The sequence below is a fragment of the Helianthus annuus genome, chromosome 11 (assembly GCF_002127325.2).
Source record: "Helianthus annuus cultivar XRQ/B chromosome 11, HanXRQr2.0-SUNRISE, whole genome shotgun sequence".
Classification (NCBI taxonomy): Eukaryota; Viridiplantae; Streptophyta; class Magnoliopsida; order Asterales; family Asteraceae; genus Helianthus; species Helianthus annuus.
The window spans coordinates 8,020,453-8,043,491 of record NC_035443.2 but is presented as its reverse complement, the minus strand read 5'-3'; the positions used below and the strand labels follow the sequence as shown (position 1 = coordinate 8,043,491).

The window sequence follows — 23,039 nt, the reverse complement described above, 5'->3', positions numbered from 1 at the left end:
TACTCCCTCGATATCGCCTATCCATCGTTGACACACAATGGGATCAACCTCCCCATTATATATGGGTGGTTTACAAGCCATGAATTCCTTGTATGAACAAGGCTTTCGTCCTCCTGATTTTTCCTTTGCTAAATTCGAATTATCTTCTAGCTTCTTGATTCTCTCTTCTACCACTGATAAAACCGTGTTTTGAATTTTATCAATGAAGTTTGTCAAACTGTTTTCGATCGCCTTTCCAACCTCTTCGGCAATCACTATCCTCATTTGTTCGGTGACTCTTGGCACCGTATCATCATCTCCATCCGCCATCTTTAATACTGAAATGTTTACACACATTGTTAAACATTTCATTTGTAACACATGTTTTACTTGTTTTCATTTAATCAAGTTCGTGACTTGACTCAATCATTCTTGTTTCACGCCTTTCTTGTGTTTGAGTGTGTTTACACACTCTTAATTCTATCGTTCTTGTTTCATGCTTTTCTTGTGTTTGAGTGTGTTTACACACTCTTTTCTATCGTTCTTGTTTCATGCTTTTCTTGTGTTTGAGTGTGTTTACACACTCTTTTCCATGCATACTTGTTCGTGATTTATTTCTATTTTATCAAAATTTACTTACACAATAATTCTTACCGGGTACTTGATCAAGCTTGAACCGAACACTTATAGACAACCTTGAGCTCTAATTACCAATTTGTAACACCTATTTTATAATACTAGAATTATGTCATATAGACATAATTTGATACTTAATATTTAGTATTTACAAAAAACTTTTAATATTTTAAACCATAACTAGACACAACAACATGTATATTTCTTACGAAACCGTAATCAAAAGGATAACTACAATTGTTTACATAGTTTTTAAAACTAAAGATCATGTGCGGAAGCGTTTGTTAGAGTGTTCGGTTCAGATGCTTGTGCTTGATCATCACCCTTCTGCTAGTTTACCTGAAAACCGAGCATTTTAATCCAATGTTAGTATTATGGTCCTTGACCAATAATATAAGAGAAAAGGAGTGTTAAAACCCATTAGAGAAATCACAACTATGAAATTCAGCATTTGGAACTGGGGGCCACCGTAATTTACGGTAGTCACTGTAAATTACGGTGGCACCTGGAAGTTTATTGTCTGCCGTAAAGCAGGAGATTCCCACCGTAGCATTTTATTGGCCACCGTAAGTTACGGTGTCACCGTAACTTACGGTAGACCCTGCACTTGCTTTCTTGCTTTGTGATCTCGGGCATCCTAGTTCCGTTTTGCAGGGAAATGACCTTGAACAGGTTTATCACCCACCCAAGGCTAATTACCCATGTTTGGAACTATTACTCGTTATCATGACTCGCTTTCCCATAAGGGATCGCTTACGTATTAATCTACATAATTAAATCCAAGACTTCGTGTTTGTCATCTATACTACTAGTCATGTTTACCAAATCAAGATCATAACTCCTATACTAGGAGTTTAAACTTCGCAACTAACATAGCATGTCAAATTTACAACTTACGCAATGATTATAACCATGCTTTAGGTAGTGATGTCTAACTTTACATTATTCACAATCTTGTTTCGACCCGTTTGGGTGCTGAAATTAAGCACCTTACGGACGTTCAAATTCATGTTTATTACTTGTTTAAGGCAATAGTCGAATTCGTGACATAATGGTAATTCTCGATCATCATGTTTTTAAATAATGGCATAAAGCTAACAATATATATAATGTAATGAAACGATAAATTTCATACCTTTAGAGCACGCCTTTTCCTCGTGAATTCCCTCCGGCTTGTCCGCTTGATGAACCGGACTCTTTGCCTAGAAAATTCAGTTTTTAACTTGTTTAGAATCCTTTTCATGACCATATTCACATCTATTATGAGACATGATCAAAATCTGCGTTTCTATCAAATTTAACATAAAAATCCTCACTTAGGCATTTCAACAAACACCTAACGGGTCAGATTTTCCTACCATCATCTCCAAGTTCATGACTTGCAATTTAAACCTCGAATTTCACTTTAATTAGTAAACCTTGCACACATCTTAGTATCAATATCACAGGAATTACCTCCTATAATGAAATTTATACTAGGATTAACATTCAAAATCCTAGTGTTCATCATCAATATATAAAACCCATAACCTAGCTTCCATGAATTTGAGCATAATTTCACATATATACTCCTAGACACTATATCATCATTAATCTAACTAAATTACTGTCATGCATCAACAAATTTCAGATTGCTTAAATTCATGAGGATTTCAAGTAGAGAATTCTCATCAAATTTTACATACCTCTTAATCCTCTTGCGATGAGGATCACAATTCTAAGCTCGGATTTCGTTTTGGTTAGGATTTGCACCTCCAATTGAAGGAAATTGTGGATTTTAGGGTTTTGGAGGATGGGGGTCGCCCCTTTCTTGCTCCTGGTCGACCAGACACACCAAAATGGTGTGTTTGGTGAGTTAGTCACAATTCAGCATTTAACTTTCGTTCTTTGGCAAGTTTAGTCCCCCCAACTTGATTTATTCCTAAAGTTTATGTGTTTTATTCCTTTTTGTGATTTATTTCAAGACCTGAATTTAACTAGGTTAAGTTCCTAGTTTGTAAATTCTTGTTTATTAACTCTTTGAACTTTCTAATATAAGAATTTATATTTTCGGGGTGTTACAATAGCATACATCCTCATTCTACAATACGTATCATGCTACTTGGTCAACAAGGATCATGTAAACATTTATTCTAAACATTATGACACATTTTGACCTATAATATCAACATAAATCGGATGATCATAAACACCCTACACTAACAATCATTCATCATTCAAATATCTTAGCACTTCATTATCATGCAAGAGTTCACATATTTCATCCATCATTTCAATCATTCAAAGCAAATAGCACCATTATGCACATAAACACCTAGTGAATATCTAAATCACTAACCGGTTGTGAAAAGCACCGAGTCAAGGAAGAAAGTGAGAAATGAAGTGTCCAAGTGATAATGATGAGCTTGACCGAGGCTCCTTGTTGTCGCCGATTGAATCCGAGAGAGAGAGAGAGAGAGAGAGAGAGATGAGCTTGCTTGTTGGGGTTTAAGTGAGAGAAAGTGAAGGAGTGTGTGTGTGGGAGTGAGTGTGGGAGAATGATGGAAGTGAGGAATGGTTGGCTTGGGCATGGATTTTATACTCGGTTTGGGTGGTGCACCCTACAATGGTTCCGAGTGGGCTCAAAGGGGTTTGCAGCCCCAACCGGCCCAACTATTTACTGTTCACTCGAGACCGGGTGGTCTCGAGTCGGGTCCTTGTGTTGTTGGGCTGGGTAGGTAGGTTGGCGGCCCGTAGTGTGCAAGGGAGGGGTCTCGGCTCACTAGTATACACACATACATATATTATACATACATACAACACATAACATAACGAGATAATCACAACTTTCATTTAATAATTCGTACGTGCACATTGCTAATACAAGAGGGTTACTCGGGAAAACCTAGAGTGTCACAGTGACGGAGGTGGTGATTGGTGGAAGAGACCAAATTTGAATTGACAAAAATGCCTTCATGTGTTTTCACATGACCAAATTTAACTGAAAAAACTAACTAGGTTAGGCCTAAAAGACAAAACGTGTATGATTTGAAAACATAAAGTATAAAACTCGTCAATTTTGAACATAAAGGACAACGTCTGAAAATAGGTATAAACATAAAGGACAATCCTTGAAATAAAGGGCCAGAACTGTTAACCCTAAAAGTTCAGGTATCATTTTTTACAAATAATCAATACTTGAGGGATGATTTCCGTAACTTACTTTCACACGTACCAAACATCCAAACAGAATGCAACAAGTTCGTTATTACTTGCAGTCTGCCATACTTTCGCGGGAAAAAAATAACTGAAACAGAAGAAATGGGATCGAGAGAGAAGAATGGTGATCTACAGCATTTGATTCCGTTACAAGGTTTACGCTTACCGGAACCTAACGGTGACTCCAGATCGTCGTCACCAGCCGATTCTCCTCCTGGAGCTCCCTCCACCGCACGACAGTCCGGCAAAGAGGTTCTTTCGATTCTCGATTAATTATTTCTCGTTTCCGCTAGAGATTTATTTATTTCATCGATTTTTTTACACAATTGTACCGGACTTTATATGTGTGTGTGTATATATATACAAATCAATTTGGTGTATCCATTCATGATTTGATGGAAGATGATAGGTTTGTGTTTTCAAATGTGTTGCGATCGGTATGTAGTAATGTCGCTGATGCAGCAATTCGTGCTGGCTTGTTGATCGTAATCGGAATTAAAACATTTAATTGATTGTAGATATGAAATTCCTATTGCAATTTTGATGAACAAGTGAACAATTATTGTGTCCTTACCTATATTTAGCTTCTATATAAGTGTGGCCCATCATAGGACAAAAGTGAAATTGTGATATGCACACATAATGTATATATGCGTGGGTCGTCAGGGGCAAAAGTGAAATTGCACTAATTTTAACGTTATTTTACTAATTTCGTGAAAATAACGTTAAAAGCGGCGGACGGCTAATCATGCATCATGTGGTGGCGTTGATAGCCGAAAGACAAGGGGGTACATGCACAAATCGGCCTTTGTCCTGATTGCCGAGTGTTATGTGCCTCTTGTCCAAGGTTTGATGCAAAACTGTTATCGAGTCGGGGGTCTCACTGTAAGCAGCTTCTCTATTCCTACGGAGTAGAAGTAAGATTGTCTACATCTTACGCTCCTTAAACCCTACCTTAGCTTTGTTATTGGTGGGATTTACTGAGTATAATGATGATGATGAGGTAAGATTGTCTTTTCTTTTGGTGAAACTAAATTTCATTTTTACCTTAATAAACTTGCATTGTTGTGTGAAGTATTGTTCCTTATGTTGTTAAAATTTTTGATAAATTAATTAAAAAAATAAGTGATCATATCGAGTGCTATGAGTAGAACTCCGAATTGGTGAATCGATAACAAAATCGTTTAAGTTTCGATTTAGAAGTACTAGATGTTTCGAGATTAGGGAGATTCACATGTAAGAGCTTTTGATTCAATGATATTATCTTCAAAACTAACAGGGATAACATATTAACATATGTTGTTTTGAAACTTTGGTTACATAGATTATCTTCTCAGAAATCAGTGGATCTTAATGTTGATTAAGGTTTCACAATGCACAAAGGTTAAGATATTTGTTCTTGTTGCTTGGTGCAGGCATTAGTCAAAGTTCTTCACAGCTGGGCATCAAAAAAGTTCATGAGTGGATGGTTAGTTCTTCTCATATTCTGTTGGTGAACATTGCAAGATTGTCATAGAAGTTGAAAGAGTTAAATTATGGTCCTTTCTCACCCTTTGCAATTGCAAGTATATATGTACGTGTGTGTGTGTTTAAATAGGGCTGCAAATGAACCGAATGGACACGAACAAGACCTTGTTTGTGTTTGTTTGTTAAGAAATATATGTGTTCACGAACACTTACTAGACGAGATTTTATGTTCGTGTTCGTTTGTTAAGGAAATGAATGTGTTCGTGTTCGTTCGTTTGTGTTTGCTTGTTAATTTTAGGCAACGAACGAAAACAAACGTGATGAACACAAATGGAAACAAACGAACATAAACAAGCGTTTATGAACAAAATATATAATACACTGGCACTTACTAAATATCTTATTTGTCGAAATTTTGAAGTTTCTAAAAAAATATAAAAAAACTAAAAACATTGATGAACTATCGAACACAAACGAACACGTTACCGAACATTCACAAACATAAATGAACAAACGCAGCCTCTGTCCATGTTTGTTCATTTAACAAGTTCATGTAACTAAACGAACAAAATTTCTTGTTCGTGTTCATTTGTTTAATAAACGAACGAACACAAACGAACTTCCCGTTGAATGGTTCACGAACTGTTCACAAAACGTTTGGTTCGTTTGCAGCCCTATGTCTAAAGCATTTGTAGTTCGTTTGCAGCCATATGTCTAAAGCATTTGTATCTGGAAATACTCCAACCTTTGACATTTACATAAAAGATGATAATATCTTCTTGGATTAGTACAATTCGTTTATCGCTAATACATAATTTTTTTGCAGTGTAATCTTATTTCCCATAGCTATCACATTTTATATAACTTGGTGGTTCATTCATTTTGTCGACGGATTCTTCTCCCCGTTCTATACTCTTCTCGGAATCAATATTTTTGGTTAGTGTCACTTAATGCATTTGAGGACAACATGGTTACATCGTCATGCATATTATTTAACAAAAACATATGATTATGATTCTGTTTATACAGATTATTACCCGCTCATCACTTGAATTGCTTCTTCGCAGGTCTGGGATTCGTGACCTCCATTACTTTCATATTTTTGGTTGGTGTGTTCATGTCTTCATGGTTAGGAACCAATCTTCTCAGTTTAGGAGAGCTTATTATACAAAAAATGCCGTTCATGAGTTATATCTACGCGGCTTCTAAACAAATTAGTGTTGCTATATCTCCAGGTTAGTCCTAGACCAAATCTTAGTATGTTCTAGTCGTCGTTTTTTTTCTTGCAAACCTTCTTGTGAAGTGAGTAAAGCACCGGTGGATTCGAAGATTTTTTTCCTATTAGTTGTTCCTATATTTGTAGATAGAATATGTCAAATGGGTCGGGTTGAAAGTTGCTGAAAAGGGAATGTGTCAAATGGGTCGGGTTGTTTTAAAGTTAATCCATTCCCCTAATTCTAAGATTTTTATACTCGTACTCTAATAATATGGTTTTGTAATCATATACAGGGGCGAAGGATAGTTGGTGCCCGTGGGTGCCCCCCCCCTCCCCCCCCAATGTTTCGGTTAGAAATGTATAAGTTCCGATTTTTCGTCCGAAAATTTTAAAATTATATAGGATCGCCCCCCGATTATTTTTCCTAAATTGTATATCTGGTGTGGAAAAAGTAGTTCAATAAAATAAACTAAATTACCCTAAATTAAGACTCAAGTAATAAAAATCTAGACTCTTTAACCTGACTAAACTACTCACCGGCAAGTGTACCGGTCGACTCTAGCACAGAAAAGTAAGTCCGGATGTCGAACCCACAAGGACTCTAATGAATTACGTTAACGACTAAACTTAGACTAGACACTGACACGACTAAACAAATATTGTGTTTGGGGGGGTTTTACTAAAATCCTAAAATTATGATTAAATTAAAATTAACTAAAGCACGCACGAAGAACTAAGGTTTTGATTCAGATGAGATTAAAGACTACCTAGACATGAATCCGGTGTGACAATGAATGGACTTCTAACGGTTTATTTGTTGTATGGAGCCGGGATCGTTGAATACTAAACCTTAAGGTATTTCAATGCTAAGACTTCCCGACCCTTCTCAGGAAGAAACCTAGGAAACCCTACAAGGCTGTTATGATTACCGACTGTTAGATTTCCTCTCAGTCCTCTAACGATTCTAAAAGTGCCCTAATATGACTATCTACCTCTCAGCGCGATAATCTAAGGCAGTTCTAGGTTCTGACTTGACTTACTAGACACAACTGCAATTAGGGAACTAACCTCGACTTCTCTCAAAATCTAATTTAGCTATATGTTGTACTGCGACCTAATAACTAACTCGAGCCTCTCAGCGACAAGTTAAGCAGAACACTTGATTTTGTTAAATTACCAAATATTACTTCTAAGGTTACTTACGCGTTTTCACCCTAAAGGATTAATGATCTATAACGTGATATAGACACTCACCTAAATCAAGAACCCTAATATAACCCTATTACGTGATAAAGACCGTCACCAAGGATCATATGAAGTAACAAGCAGTTATAAAACAATTGTCAAGTATGCATAAGCACCAAGTCAGAATATCTAAAACACTTTACTTTTAGAAATCAATCCATAGTCTAACAAATAAAAACCTTTAAAAGATCCAAAACATTAATCAACCATCATCTAGTCTAGGTAGTTACGAAGATCTAGCCAAGAACCATCATGTCTAATGAAAACAAATCAGTTTCAAAACAAGAATTCATGATTAAAGTAACAAAACGTGAAAATAGTGAAAAACGGGAGGTAAGACCCGAGTTATCTTCTTTCCTACGCTCCGTGCTTCGATCCTATGATTCTTGCAAGCTCGAACGCCTCGAAAACCTCCAAAATCTGCTCTCAAAATCGCCCTAGGGTTCTTGGTTCGTGTGTTGTTGTTTAATTATGATAAATAAGCTTTTTATACGTAACCCTAATAATCCAGCAATTCAGGTTCGTCAGTTACACCAGTCGCGTAGCGCGACTGGTTGGGTCTTCATGCTCGCGCTACGCGAAGCCTCCAAAGTCAGCGAAAGTCAAACACAACTCACTAGCGTAGCGCGACTGGTTGCTCTGTCATCCTAGCGCTACGCGACTGGGACTTTTTCACAGAATGTTGTTCCAAAAGCTAGTTCAACTTTCCAAAATCCTTGAAAATTATTCTAACACTTTTGTGTATTGATCCAGAACTTGACATTCGACATTTCAGCTCGGTTTTGCTCCAATTCCAGCATTTTTATGCATCAAGACCTGGAAAACGCAATAAAGATCAAAAGCACGCAATTCTAACCTAAACTAAACTAAAATTAACGATAAAATATACAAACTATACACGATAAAAGTATGTATTTTGCAATACATCAAATATCCCCACACTTACTCTTTTTTCGTCCCCGAAAAAGAATTATGCAACGGAATCATAAACAAACAAACACTCGGGCTGAAAATCATAGGTATACTTAAATTAAAACCAAGACTTGCGTTAGCTGCGATTGCGGATATATTGGTCCACTTTAAACCCGAATCCAATCCTAAACCCTTATCATGTGAATTTAATTTAAGTGCGGTCAATCCACCTAGGGTCTCACACTAGAATCAACAGTCCACCTACTCCCAACTCAAGCTTATAGGGCTAAAAGAACGATCATTTGACCAATTCCTAACCGTTTTATACCAAGATAAAGAGAGTTTGACATCAAATCTAATTTTTTTCTTTTTCTCTTTTTTTTTCTAGCTTGCTTCAATTTTTTTTCAGTTCATTTTCGTGAGACTAGACGATGCTTTCCCTAACCCAGCGGTATTCCGACTGTAGAGTCGCTATCCCCAATCACAGATTACATAGGTTTCGGTACTTTTATTCGGCAAGTCGATTTCACACATCCCAGAGGCATTCCGGCTGTAGAGTCGCTATCCCCAACCACAGATTACATAGGCCTGTGTTACTTTCATTTAGTTTCTAGCTCACTTTTATTTATTTTTTCAGCGAGATATGACAAAAAACTCTAACCATCTTAGCTTATAACGGCACCCCTTATACTATTTTTGCCAGTTTTAGTTTCCCATATTTCCCAGGCGAGAACCCACTAGCAGACCGACAATTAAGGTATATTAACTCAAAGGGATTTAAAACCAAAACCCGGGCCTATCCACATATCCCAAACTAGACGCAAGCTTGATTTATTATGATCTCATATTATTATTATTCAAACCCGAGCAATCATTTGTTTTTTTTTCTATCATTTTCCGTTAAAAATGCAAACTTCTTTTTATTTCGAAAGACATTTTCTGATTTTTCAATTTTTTTGTATTTTTTCAATTTTTTAATTTTTTTGGATTTTTTTTTAAATTAAGACTCGATTATTTACATGTATTCCCATCCCCACACTTAGAGATTGCATTGTCCCTAATGCAAGAACGAAAACACGACTCGACACTACCTAACAACTACTAAAACGAAAGACGAAATAAATAAATAAATACCAAAAATACACGGGAAACGACTTAGCTGATTAATAACAACGCGTATGCTCCAAATCTCTCGTCCCATCCTGCACGATCGTATAGCATTTTGGTCGCGATCGGCTTTGACTCTGACACTGGTACGCTTGATAAATGCCTTATATTCGAATAGCAGCTCCAAACTCACCCGGATGAAGATTGCGTACGGGTGGTACATATTCTAATCTGCATAACCAAAAACAAGCACAAACCAAAGCAATACCGACTCTAAAAAAAAACGACTCAAGAACCACTAATTTAGACTCATGGTACAAAATAAACGACTCAATAAACAAGTAAACATAAAGACTCAAAATCTACAAACTCTACAAGTGTGCTATCAACTTTTCTAGCACTCACGGAGGATCATGTAGACGCAGCTCACCTCCATACCATATCTCACGGACTGTAGCACCATCATACCTATTATTATCCAAATCTATCCGAACACCCGCATACCTGTCACAACCTCTCAAACCATCATCGGGCGGTTTAAACTTATACATTTCAACTCGAAAACTATCCCCACATTGAGCCTTGCTCAACGCTTCTCTCTTAGATTCTACACACTTCACCCTTTTTCCAAGATCATCTACTCTCCTATCGGGTGGATCCCCACACTTGGGTCCTATCGCTTCCTCCAAACTAGGACCGCTTACCACCTCTTTCTCACTTCTCTCATATTCCTCCAACAACCTACCCTTCTCTCCCTCCTCTAACTTAGACGAAATAATGACGGGAAAATCAGAACCCTCACCTATGAAAGCGTACTCTAAGTGGGATGGAAGAACCTTGAGTTCTAATGGGGCGGGTTTCTCTAATGGTGTACTCTCAACCGCACTTTTCACTTCACTCAACTCTAGCACTTCGGGGACCCACTCGTTCTCTTCTACTTCCTCACTCTCATTTGCAACCTCCTTTACCTTATCAACTACCTCATCTAACTTACTCTTAACTAAATTGGCTCCACTAATATAGTCAAAGCAATGGTCAACACAAGATAAGGAAGACTCTATGAAATAGACCGAATGACAAGGACTACAAAGATCATCAGAACCACTAGGATGTTCCATGGAGCGTGCTATCTCGAAACTAACTCTCTCCTCGCCGACTTGGAGTGTGATTTTTCCTTCGAAGACATCGATGATAGCCTTGGCGGTACACAAGAATGGGCGTCCTAGAATGATGGGAACCTTTTCGTCGGCTTCCATATCAAGAACGACAAAGTCTACGGGGAAGACGAACTTATCCACTTTGACTAAAAGGTTTTCGATAATGCCACGTGGATACTTTACGGATCTATCGGCTAGCGACAAAGACATGCGTGTAGGTGACAACTCTCCTAGACCTAACCTCTCATACAAAGAATATGGCATTAGGTTTATACTCGCTCCTAGATCGGCTAGGGCCCTACACTCGGTATCACTCCCAAACAAGCACGGGATGGTAAAAAGGCCCGGATCCGTCAATTTTTCCGGAACCTTGTTCAACACTACGGCGGAACATCCTCCACTAAGGGGGATGTTAGAAACCTCTCCTAACCTATCCTTGCGTTTTAGAAGGTCTTTTAAGAATTTTGCATATTTCGGCATTGATTGAAGAGCTTCTATAAAAGGAAGGTTGATCCTAAGCTGCTTAAAGATCTCTAAAAATTTCCCGTACTCTTTGGAATAAGTTTGATTTTTAAGGCGGGAAGGAAACGGAGCACGGGAAATATTAACAGTGGGTGATGGAACGACTTGAACGGGTTTCTTTCCTACACTCTTCTCACTCGAAGGACCCCCGGTGTGTGCGGTACTTGCTGGGATTAACCTAGGTTGCACTTTACCGGGCGTCTCCATTTCAATCTCCTCATCTACGGGGTCCTCATCTTCTTCCTCGACACTCTCGGGTCTCACTACCTCTCCTAGAGTCCTACCACTACGGGTCGAAATTGCCTTCACACTACCAGATGGGTTTGGCTTTGTGTTGCCCGAAAATTGGCCAGGAGGTCGTTCTTGCAACTGGCGTGCAATATCCCCAACTTGCCTTTGAAGGTCTAAGAAATTCGAATGATTATTCTTTAAGAGCGTAGCATGGTCCTCTAAGGTACGTTGGGTAGCCTGATCTCTAACCAATAATTGGGAAAGAAGGTCCTCTATCCTAGACAAACTACCATTTGACCCCTCATTCCTAGGTTGAACCTCTTGGTTTGACCCCTCACCTCTAAACTGCCCCCCTGAACCTGAACTAGCAAATTGACCTGTTTGACCCGACCCCCCACTAGAATAAAAACCTGGCCCCCTACTTTGGTATTGACCTGACGGAAAACCAGGGGGGTTACCTGAGGAGCGATAATTATTAGCACGCCAATTAGAGTTACTATTGTTGAACGGGTTAGTTGGACCCCTATTTTGACCTGCTAAATACTCGACCTGCTCTAGTGTGATGGTTGGGCAATCTATGGTGTCATGTCCCCCTCTACAAACCTCGCATCTATCTACCTTCTTCTTAATTTCTAGCAACTCTTTGGTGATATAGTCAAGCTGAGATATTACCTTTGAGTCTGAAACGACTTGATTCACTCCTCGAGAGGATGAGGAGGTAACCACAGGATTGGAATTCCTGCCGGTAGCACTATGATCTATATCAGCATGAGCGAAGCTCTCAAAGAGGTCGTTGCAGTCAGCCACAGTTTTCTTTCCCATTAGGTGGCCTCCTGCGGATGTGTCGAATCGGGCCTTGTACTCAGGGGTAAGACCATTATAAAACTTTTCTACTAAGGCCCAATCCGACAATCCATGTTGGGAACAGCGCGAGAGCAATGTTTGAAACCTCTCCCATGCTAAGTGATAAGGTTCGTCAGGCTCCATTCTGAAGGAATGGATCTGATCTCGAAGGCGGGATGCCTTCGCAGGTGGGAAATACTTAGCAAGGAAGGCATCTCTAAGTCCAGCCCAAGTGGTGTAAGTACCTGCCGGCTGCGAATCAAGCCAGGTGGCTGCGCGGCCAGCAAGCGAAAAGGGGAAGACTTGGAGATAGCGGGCATCAAGATTCACACCTTCGATACCGAAGGTGCTACACAGACGGGTGAGACGGTTGATATGTGCTGGCGCGTCTTCATCATCACGACCGTGAAACTGACAAGAGTTGTTAATGGCAGTCATGATGTATGAAGGAATTTGCCAAGACTTATCATTGGTGATTTCAGGGAGGGTGATGGGTGAGTTTGCGGTAAAACCCGCGGTGGAACGCTGGTGGACAGTTTGGTTTTCGGCCATTTGGTGAACTGGTGGTGGACTAGGGTGACGGGAGGGTGGTGGGGAATTGTGGGGTGATGACTTAGGGGTAAAGTCGAAGTTCGGTGGTTTAGATGGAAGTGTAGAGTCAGAAAGGGCTGAAGATGAAGTTGGGGGTTTTCGAACCTGAGGGATTGGTGTGGAGACGGAAGACTTGTCAATTGGTGGCTTCACTGGTCCCTGCGAACGCGTGTGGGGCATGAACTGCAAAACCAAGAACAAACAAGTAAAACGACTCCAATAAAAGACTCAAAGAAATACGAAAAAGATACTAAAAGTACTTGGACTCCTACGACTCACAAACACACAAAAAGCACGTAACGATATCAGTTGAAATCCAAACAAAGCAGTTAACGCAATTGCCAAGAATCCCCGGCAACGGCGCCAAAAACTTGATGTGGAAAAAGTAGTTCAATAAAATAAACTAAATTACCCTAAATTAAGACTCAAGTAATAAAAATCTAGACTCTTTAACCTGACTAAACTACTCACCGGCAAGTGTACCGGTCGACTCTAGCACAGAAAAGTAAGTCCGGATGTCGAACCCACAAGGACTCTAATGAATTACGTTAACGACTAAACTTAGACTAGACACTGACACGACTAAACAAATATTGTGTTTGGGGGGGTTTTACTAAAATCCTAAAATTATGATTAAATTAAAATTAACTAAAGCACGCACGAAGAACTAAGGTTTTGATTCAGATGAGATTAAAGACTACCTAGACATGAATCCGGTGTGACAATGAATGGACTTCTAACGGTTTATTTGTTGTATGGAGCCGGGATCGTTGAATACTAAACCTTAAGGTATTTCAATGCTAAGACTTCCCGACCCTTCTCAGGAAGAAACCTAGGAAACCCTACAAGGCTGTTATGATTACCGACTGTTAGATTTCCTCTCAGTCCTCTAACGATTCTAAAAGTGCCCTAATATGACTATCTACCTCTCAGCGCGATAATCTAAGGCAGTTCTAGGTTCTGACTTGACTTACTAGACACAACTGCAATTAGGGAACTAACCTCGACTTCTCTCAAAATCTAATTTAGCTATATGTTGTACTGCGACCTAATAACTAACTCGAGCCTCTCAGCGACAAGTTAAGCAGAACACTTGATTTTGTTAAATTACCAAATATTACTTCTAAGGTTACTTACGCGTTTTCACCCTAAAGGATTAATGATCTATAACGTGATATAGACACTCACCTAAATCAAGAACCCTAATATAACCCTATTACGTGATAAAGACCGTCACCAAGGATCATATGAAGTAACAAGCAGTTATAAAACAATTGTCAAGTATGCATAAGCACCAAGTCAGAATATCTAAAACACTTTACTTTTAGAAATCAATCCATAGTCTAACAAATAAAAACCTTTAAAAGATCCAAAACATTAATCAACCATCATCTAGTCTAGGTAGTTACGAAGATCTAGCCAAGAACCATCATGTCTAATGAAAACAAATCAGTTTCAAAACAAGAATTCATGATTAAAGTAACAAAACGTGAAAATAGTGAAAAACGGGAGGTAAGACCCGAGTTATCTTCTTTCCTACGCTCCGTGCTTCGATCCTATGATTCTTGCAAGCTCGAACGCCTCGAAAACCTCCAAAATCTGCTCTCAAAATCGCCCTAGGGTTCTTGGTTCGTGTGTTGTTGTTTAATTATGATAAATAAGCTTTTTATACGTAACCCTAATAATCCAGCAATTCAGGTTCGTCAGTTACACCAGTCGCGTAGCGCGACTGGTTGGGTCTTCATGCTCGCGCTACGCGAAGCCTCCAAAGTCAGCGAAAGTCAAACACAACTCACTAGCGTAGCGCGACTGGTTGCTCTGTCATCCTAGCGCTACGCGACTGGGACTTTTTCACAGAATGTTGTTCCAAAAGCTAGTTCAACTTTCCAAAATCCTTGAAAATTATTCTAACACTTTTGTGTATTGATCCAGAACTTGACATTCGACATTTCAGCTCGGTTTTGCTCCAATTCCAGCATTTTTATGCATCAAGACCTGGAAAACGCAATAAAGATCAAAAGCACGCAATTCTAACCTAAACTAAACTAAAATTAACGATAAAATATACAAACTATACACGATAAAAGTATGTATTTTGCAATACATCAATATCCTAAATATTTAGTTTGTTATACAATATTTAGTTTTTCTATGTGCAAGAACGGGTCCTTTGAATGAATGAAATTTTTTAGTTTTATTTAGAACTTTTATTATTTGACCCGACCTGAATCGAATAGCCGACCCGACCCGAAACATAACGATAGGAAAAAAAATTTGGGTCCCATCACTTTACGTCCCCTCGAAACTATTGGTCAAGCTCCGTCACTGGTTTTGTAATCATATATAATCAACTCATACATATTACTTGAATTAAAAAATAGAAGTTTACATAAAGGTGTTTGCAGTTAACCCCAACCATCTTGACCCATGCCAGAAAACATGTTTCAACTCAACCATTTACTATACCCAAAAATTTCTATACGAAAACTACATATATAACACTACTGAGCAAAAAGTTCGGGGGTTCGAGCGCCCCTTCTGTACTTCGCCCCTGCTTATCAGGCCGGTATTCTTTTGTTTTGGAACAAATCTCATATTTTGAGTCCAAACCTAGTTGATCATAATTCATAAATGTATCATATGGAACCATTTAACATAGCTTAAATTCTAACTTCATTAGGTCAAGGTTCAAATGCATTTAAGGAAGTTGCCATCATAAAGCATCCGAGTGCTGGAGAATACGCATTCGGATTCATAACGTCGACTCTTGTCCTTCGGAAGAATTTGGGTGGTGAGGAGCTTTGTTGCGTGTATGTGCCAACCAACCACCTTTATATGGGTGATATAGTTCTCGTCAATTCCAAAGATGTTATGAGGCCCGATATCTCTGTTCGAGAAGGTATAGGTAAGAGATTGATATGCTCATCTTAAAACTACAATGTAGACACTCTGAGGTGACCATTTAGGTTCATTTAGTCCATTTGCTTTAAGCGTCATACATAAAAATTTAGCTAAACGAAGAAGTGATCAAACGGGTCTACATTTTAAAGTTGGCAGAGAGAGTCTATTTTTAATGCATACAACCGTTTTGAACCATTTCCACGCTCCTTGTTTTGACGCATCATGCAACTTGCATGATGTATCCGCTTCTTATTGAAGCAATTTTGATGAAGAAAATACTGATTTAATAGTGATGTCGTTTTTACAGAGATTGTTATCTCAGGAGGCATGTCGATACCTAAGATATTAACGATGACCAACTCGCAAAACTCTCTTTCGTCAAGAGCTGGGAAGTATGTTATTCCACAAGTATGATGTCAATGCAAACTCTAGGAACATGCCTAACAACATATACCATTAAGTTGACAAGTTTTGATACTTTAAACCACTACTTGCTTTTAAAACTAGATTCTTAGGGATTCTTTTATGTGGATAACTTGTGTGATGAATTAATTTTAATTTTTGTATTGCTTTAGCTTAAAGAATACTGATCAAGTATTGTTTTGTGATATTATCTTCATTTATATAAAGATACATACTAATAATATATTCTTATTTAGTTAGTAAGTTGTATTGTAAATCAGTAAATACACTAGGAGTAAATTCTCATTGTTCTATTTTTACAAAATACTTTTATAAAATATATACAAATTATTCATACATAAGTATTGTTTTCATTCTTGTATTCGCCATTTAGCAATTTGTAGTTTTAAACTTTGGGTTGTATAAGTTTTATGTTCATTTTGTTGAGGTACACTTTTATGATTTTACATATCTTACTAAAGCAAGAAAATAAACCAAGCTTGCATTTACATGAATCCAAAACATTTTTACCCAACTTTTTTATGGATGATATTAGCAGTTGAAAATAGAGGGGCTATTATAGAAAATGTTTATAGTAGAAGGACTAATATGAATGTCAAAATGTAACTACCATAATCATTGTGCTTAAACGTAGTTAGGCTATAGGGTATGGTCATGATCCTTATGGACTCCATGATCCTCCACATTAGCGCCATGTCACTTGTTTTTAATTCATCATTCAAAACCACTACCCTATGGGTATGGTCATGACTCAAACCACTATTCTTTTATTTTAATTTATTTGTAAAAAAGGAAAAAGAAATATTAAAAAATGAAAGAAGGCTCATGGTTGTCATGGTTTAATCCATGCCAACCATGGTAGATGAAGCAAGGGGATGGTGTAGCAATTTATTAATGGTCCTACATGGCAATTAATGACCCAATCATGCTCCCCACACCCTTTAGCCTTATCAATGAGTAGGGGCATGAGTTGACAATCAGATTCTTCTTCTAATTTATCTCTTTGTTCTTTTTTCTTATTATATCCTTAACGTTGGTATCAAATATTGGTGCCTAATGTGTCAACAGTAGCGGATCTAGAAAAAACGTCAAGGGACAACGTTTCAAAAATTTCTTTTCTATAGATGCAGCGAAATCGAAAAAACGTCATTTTTTTTTTCAATTCTAGTCAAGCTATGTCGTCGCAACCTGAAATTTTGAAAATAAAACAAATGCAAAACCATCCCACTCAATTTGAAAAGTTGATTTTCCTCGACTTAATTGTGAAGATTTGGATGGTTAGATATACTACTTGGATCATTTTAGACTCCAATGATAATGAAACAACATGAGTTTTTAATCCGTACATTTGTGAAGGCCAAACTTTAATCACTAAAACCCTATCTTAGTGTGATGAGTTTACTTGGTATATATTTATAGGTTCACTCAATATTTATATATATATATATATATATATTCTATATTAAAGAAAAATTAAAATTTATTAGGTTCATGTGCACCTATCCCTTAGTATGTAGGTTCGTCCTTGATCGTACCAAACCATTATCCTACATATACATTATCCTACATATACTTATCCTACATAGGGAATAGTGCTTCCCTACCATTGGTTGAAATGGACGTCGCCCCTCTTCTATTGAACCAACCATTTTATTATTTTATATCCACTTTAAAATTATGATTTTGCCCTCAGTTTAAAATTACGTTTTTCTCCCAACTAAAAAACATAATAACCCTTTTGCCAGCATTTCAAAATTACGATTTTGCCATCGGTTCAAAAATTACGCTTTTACCCTTGGCTTTTTATTTTATACCCGCCTTAAAATTACGGTTTTTCCCCCAGTTTAAAATTACGTCCCCCCCCCCCCCCCCCCGTTCAAAATAAAATTATACTTTTGCCCCCAGCTCAAAATTACGATTTTCCCCTCGGTGCAAAATTACAATTTCACAATCAGTTTAAATTTACTTTTGCCCCTAACTAAAAATAAAATTATGATTTTCCCCTACCTCAAAATTACGATTTTACCCTCAGCTCAAATAATGATTTTCCCCCGGTTCAAAATAAAAATATAACTTTACACCCAGCTAAACCAAAAATACGATTTCACCCTCGGTAAAAAAAATTACGCTTTTACCCTCAGCCAAAATTACGTTTTCGCCCCAGTTCAAAATAAAATTTTGTTTTTCCCCTGGCTCAAATTTACGATTTTACACCAGTTTAGAATTACGTCTTTGCCCCCAGTTCAAAATAAAATTATGATTTTGCCCCCAGCTAAAATTTATGATTTTCCCCTCGGTTCAAAATTACGATATCACCCTCAATTCAAACTTGCGTTTTTTGCCCCCGGTGCAAAATAAAAATATGGTTTTCCCCTAGCTAAAAATTAGGATTTTACTCTCGGGAAAAAAAATTGATTTTGCCCCAAGTAAAAATAAAAATATGACTTTGCCACAGCTAAAAATCGTGTCAAGAAGCTGCTTAACACTCTTTTTACTTTTTCTTTCTAGCAAAACTATGGTACTGTTTTTTTAATTGATTGAGAATTATTCGGCAATCGCCTCGCAACGCGGACGGGGTAATACCTAGTTAAATCACAAAGCCCAATTTACCCCATCTCTAAAATTTGAGGGGTCTTCATATAGTTTTCCCCTCTTTCCTATTCTCTAAAATAAAATTTTCGTTATATTTTGAGATCCGGTATTCATTCATTTCCATTCAAATCATATATTTTGTGAGTGAACAAAAAGATAAAATAATAAAATATAAATAAATTTAATTAAATAAAGAAATATACAGAGAATGAGATGTCAAATAGTTTTATAAATTTGAAAATTAAAAGATAAATGTAAATTTGATTAAATTACCAGGGGAATGAAGATAAAATATGCAGTAAAGTGCAATTTGTGTCTCTGTGGTTTAGAGGTGGAGTTATGTTGAGTCCTTGCATGAAATTTTTGGAAGTCTTAGTCCCCACATTACGAAGAGTGCTTCATTTTGAGTCACTGGTGCTAACGAGATTAGTGTTTTTCGTTAAATACGAAATAACCAGGGGGTAAAATGGCCATTTCACCAAACTTTTCCCTCTTTCTTCATCAAAACAACTTATCCATTCCTCTTCATCTTGATTTATGTCCTCACCTAATCGGGTCCACATCCTCCTTCTCTGATCACCACCAAGTCTCGCGACTACCACCACACTCCTTCTCCGATCACCACCCCCAAAACATCCTTACACCCTTATATAAAAACCAAACCCCCATGCAAACCCAAATCCAACCTGTCCCCCGTCCCCTCCGTCAACACCACCACCACAACTTCTAACCACCATTGATCGTCTGCAAATACCCAGAACCCCAAAACATGACCGCACCACCCAAACAAACCCAACCCATTGCACCACCATGCACCCCCAAACTCGTTCCACCTCCACCGTCGTACGAACCCACCACCGATCCACCTCCACCGTCGTACAACAACAACCAACAACCACCCGATCCACCTCCACCACGGTACAACACCACATCCACTGTACATCCACATCCACCGTCGAGCACCCACAACACCACCACAGCCCGTCACAACCATGCCATTCCAAGCTCAGACAACAATGGATAACAACTGTTTTGGACGGTAATTAACTTAAACATTGTTATGTTGGTGAATACCCGTTGATTAGTGTTATATTTGATGAGTAGTGTAACTATTTTGGTTATTAGAGTTATTTTGGTTAATACCCATTGTTTACTTTACCTATTTTGGTTAATACCGTTGATTTGTTTAATTATTTGGTTATTGGAGCTATTTTATTTGATGAGTAGTGTAATTATTTTGGTTATTTGTAGCTGAAGTCAAAGTGGCGGATACCCTGACCCACCTGCTTGTACAATTTCGGGTGGTTTTGAGGTTTTGGAACAACATGACGTTGGATTGGACGTACGTGTACTATCTCATCTCCGTTTCCAATTAGATAATATAATTTTTGCTTAATGTTAATGTTACGACTTATGGTATATGTTAATATTAATGTTATGACTTTTGGTAGGTGTTTTTGTTGATTAACGTTAATGTTACGAAATGTTTCTGTAATACAATTATAGAAATGTTAATTTATATTTCATATTCGCAGACACTGCATTTTAAATACGATTTATATACTTTATAAAACCACAGGGTTGTATTTTGCTACATATTAAATACCATAAGGACACAAAATGAAAGTATTATATTAAATTTGACAAGTAAAGCTTGTTACGCCCAGGGACTCAAATAATATTAGGGTTTTAAACCATAGGGACGCTGGTTGATAAACGTAATATGGTCAATTGAGTTAATTTAACTAATAGAGTTAGATTGAGGGACTAAGAATGTAACAATTTTAATAACATGAATACTTGGCTTCCAAAAAATTCCTGCGAGGACTCATTGTGACTTTGCTGTAACACCCCAAAAATGTTCACATAAAAATAAGTAAAGATAAATAAGGAACTTAACATAGTTAATGAAATATGGCAAGATGGTAGTTAAATATGGGGAAAAGCTTAAAGTTAAAAACATCAACTAATTGAAGGGGGTAAAAGTGTAAGATTGTGAAACTTGATTATTAAAAATAATTAAGACCCAAAAACACACAGGAGTGTGTCTTGGGGGATCGATCAAGAGCAGGGCAAAAAGGGTGAAAACCCTAGCTTCATGAATCAAGCAATTGAAGGCTTAAATCAAAAGAAAATCTGATGCATGAGCTCAAATTTCGAATAGGAAGTTCCAATTTGTGAAGTAGTAAGCTTAATTTTCTGAAATTATGATTTGTAGTATGAGGGGTTCAACCCAATCTCGAATTCTTGTAACAATCATGAGGAATCTGAGTTAGAATTTCTTTTTAGAATGAGACTCATGTTGGATTCTAGGTAAATTGAAAGATATTTTTGTATGATACTAATTTATGAAGATGTGCTAGGAATATGATGATTTGATTAGATATAACTATATGAAATGTTGAAATTTGATGAAGTTGTAATACTTGAATCATAGGCAAGGCGATGTAGGATTAAAGAATGATATGAATTTGTTGATTGTTGATGGGTTATGAGGTGAACTAGTAGGAAATTATGCTTTAAAAACTTTCATATAGTGTCCTATTAATGCGAAACCCGCCAAGTGTTTGATAAAATGCTTAAAAGAATAATATGCTTAATTTGGAGGATGAATGAATGAAATTTAGTTGTACTAAATAAATGAATGAATGTGTTGTTATAGACGTGAAAGAAGAAGGTTCCAACACTAGGAAATCGGAAGGCTCTCAAGATCGAGGTACGTTAGTGTACACCCTATTTCTATTATGATATTATATGCATTATAATCTCAATCAAATTGTGTTGTTATGCTTCAATTGTGGGAATTGAATTCTATGATTTTTCGAAAGTAAAAGTAAAGTCCGTCATAACGGATTGTAAGGAATGAAGAAGTTATGAAAGATAATGCATCATATCCGGTTCTTTTAGTTGAATCGGGTATGGGAAGTTATGTATGCAATGGGCGAAAGCCTACCCGATCCGTCTTTCTCGAAATCGGGGTATGATGTGAGAATGAAATGACTATGATTGTTCATTATGAACAAATCGAATGAAGGTGATGTAATGATGCTAGTATCCGTTTCTAACGGGTATGTTAAGTAAAGTATGCTTAGCCTCTATTTGAGACAAGCTTGTAAGGAACCGTTTAACGGTTAGTAAAGTAATTGAATGGTGCTTATCCGAAAAAGTAATAAATGGGTTTATTATCGAAAATTGTTAGTGGCGAAATACTAACCTATTTGTTATGTCAAATATAGGTAAATCCTCAATGTAGGCGACTTGGCAAATTGGAGCGAGCATATGCACACTTTATGAACATCAAGCGCTTCCGCTATTATGTATTAATGTTTTGGGTCAAATGTCCGTTTTTGGTATGACATTGTTAGTAGTTACATTTGTTAATACTTGGTGTATGGTCTTAGTCGTGTCTAGTCGAACGGGTCGTAAACTTGTTTGTTTGTTGATGGTTAATACAGGGATACACTCGTCTTACGGACGGGTCATGCCCAAATTTCGTTAAAATCACGTGTTAATGATATTAGCGTTTTTACCTTTTAAGTTGTGAAAGATTTGTACATTTTAAAAGTTTATGTTTTTAGCGTCTTTTGGATGTCATTACTTCTAGACGCAAATAAGGGTGTTTCAAGTTGGTATCAGAGTCGAGGTTTGAGGGATTCGAGCATATAATGTGATGCTTGAACTCAAACTGACGGCTCATTCGAAAGTGTGCTCGCTCCAAGATCGCCAATGAGGTAAAAATTTAAATTTTTGTTTAATATAAGTGCGTACAGTGTGTTACGGTATAAGTTTTAAAGTTCATGCTAAGAAGTAATAAGGCGGGTAAAATGAGAAGTCCCTGGACCCGTGTGGTTGAAAACGGACCCGGGAAATGGTCGGAACAACTAAATCAAGTGTGCAGCGAAATCAGCAAACGGGAGGCCGTCGCCGACGCCCCCCATGTTGCCGACACCCTAATTGCCTGCCGACGGGCAAAAGTGGCCGACGCCATATTCTGGAGCCCGTCGCCGACGGGAGGCAAG

General features: G+C 37.6%; 1 protein-coding gene and 1 long non-coding RNA gene across 2 annotated transcripts; both read left to right on the top strand.

Moving 5' to 3' along the window:
- The first annotated feature begins 3,806 nt into the window (after positions 1-3,806).
- LOC110891696 (protein LIKE COV 3) lies at positions 3,807-16,579 on the top strand. Its single transcript, XM_022139319.1, has 6 exons — positions 3,807-4,065; positions 5,229-5,281; positions 6,107-6,216; positions 6,348-6,515; positions 15,785-16,009; positions 16,313-16,579. Exons 1-6 carry the CDS (start codon positions 3,916-3,918, stop codon positions 16,417-16,419), a joined length of 813 nt encoding a protein of 270 aa, XP_021995011.1. The 5' UTR covers positions 3,807-3,915; the 3' UTR covers positions 16,420-16,579.
- A 4,509-nt stretch (positions 16,580-21,088) lies between these two features.
- Positions 21,089-22,521, top strand: LOC110891697. Its single transcript, XR_002565489.1, has 3 exons — positions 21,089-21,205; positions 21,683-21,736; positions 22,257-22,521. It is a non-coding gene; the product is annotated as an uncharacterized LOC110891697 (long non-coding RNA).
- The last annotated feature ends 518 nt before the right edge of the window (positions 22,522-23,039 follow it).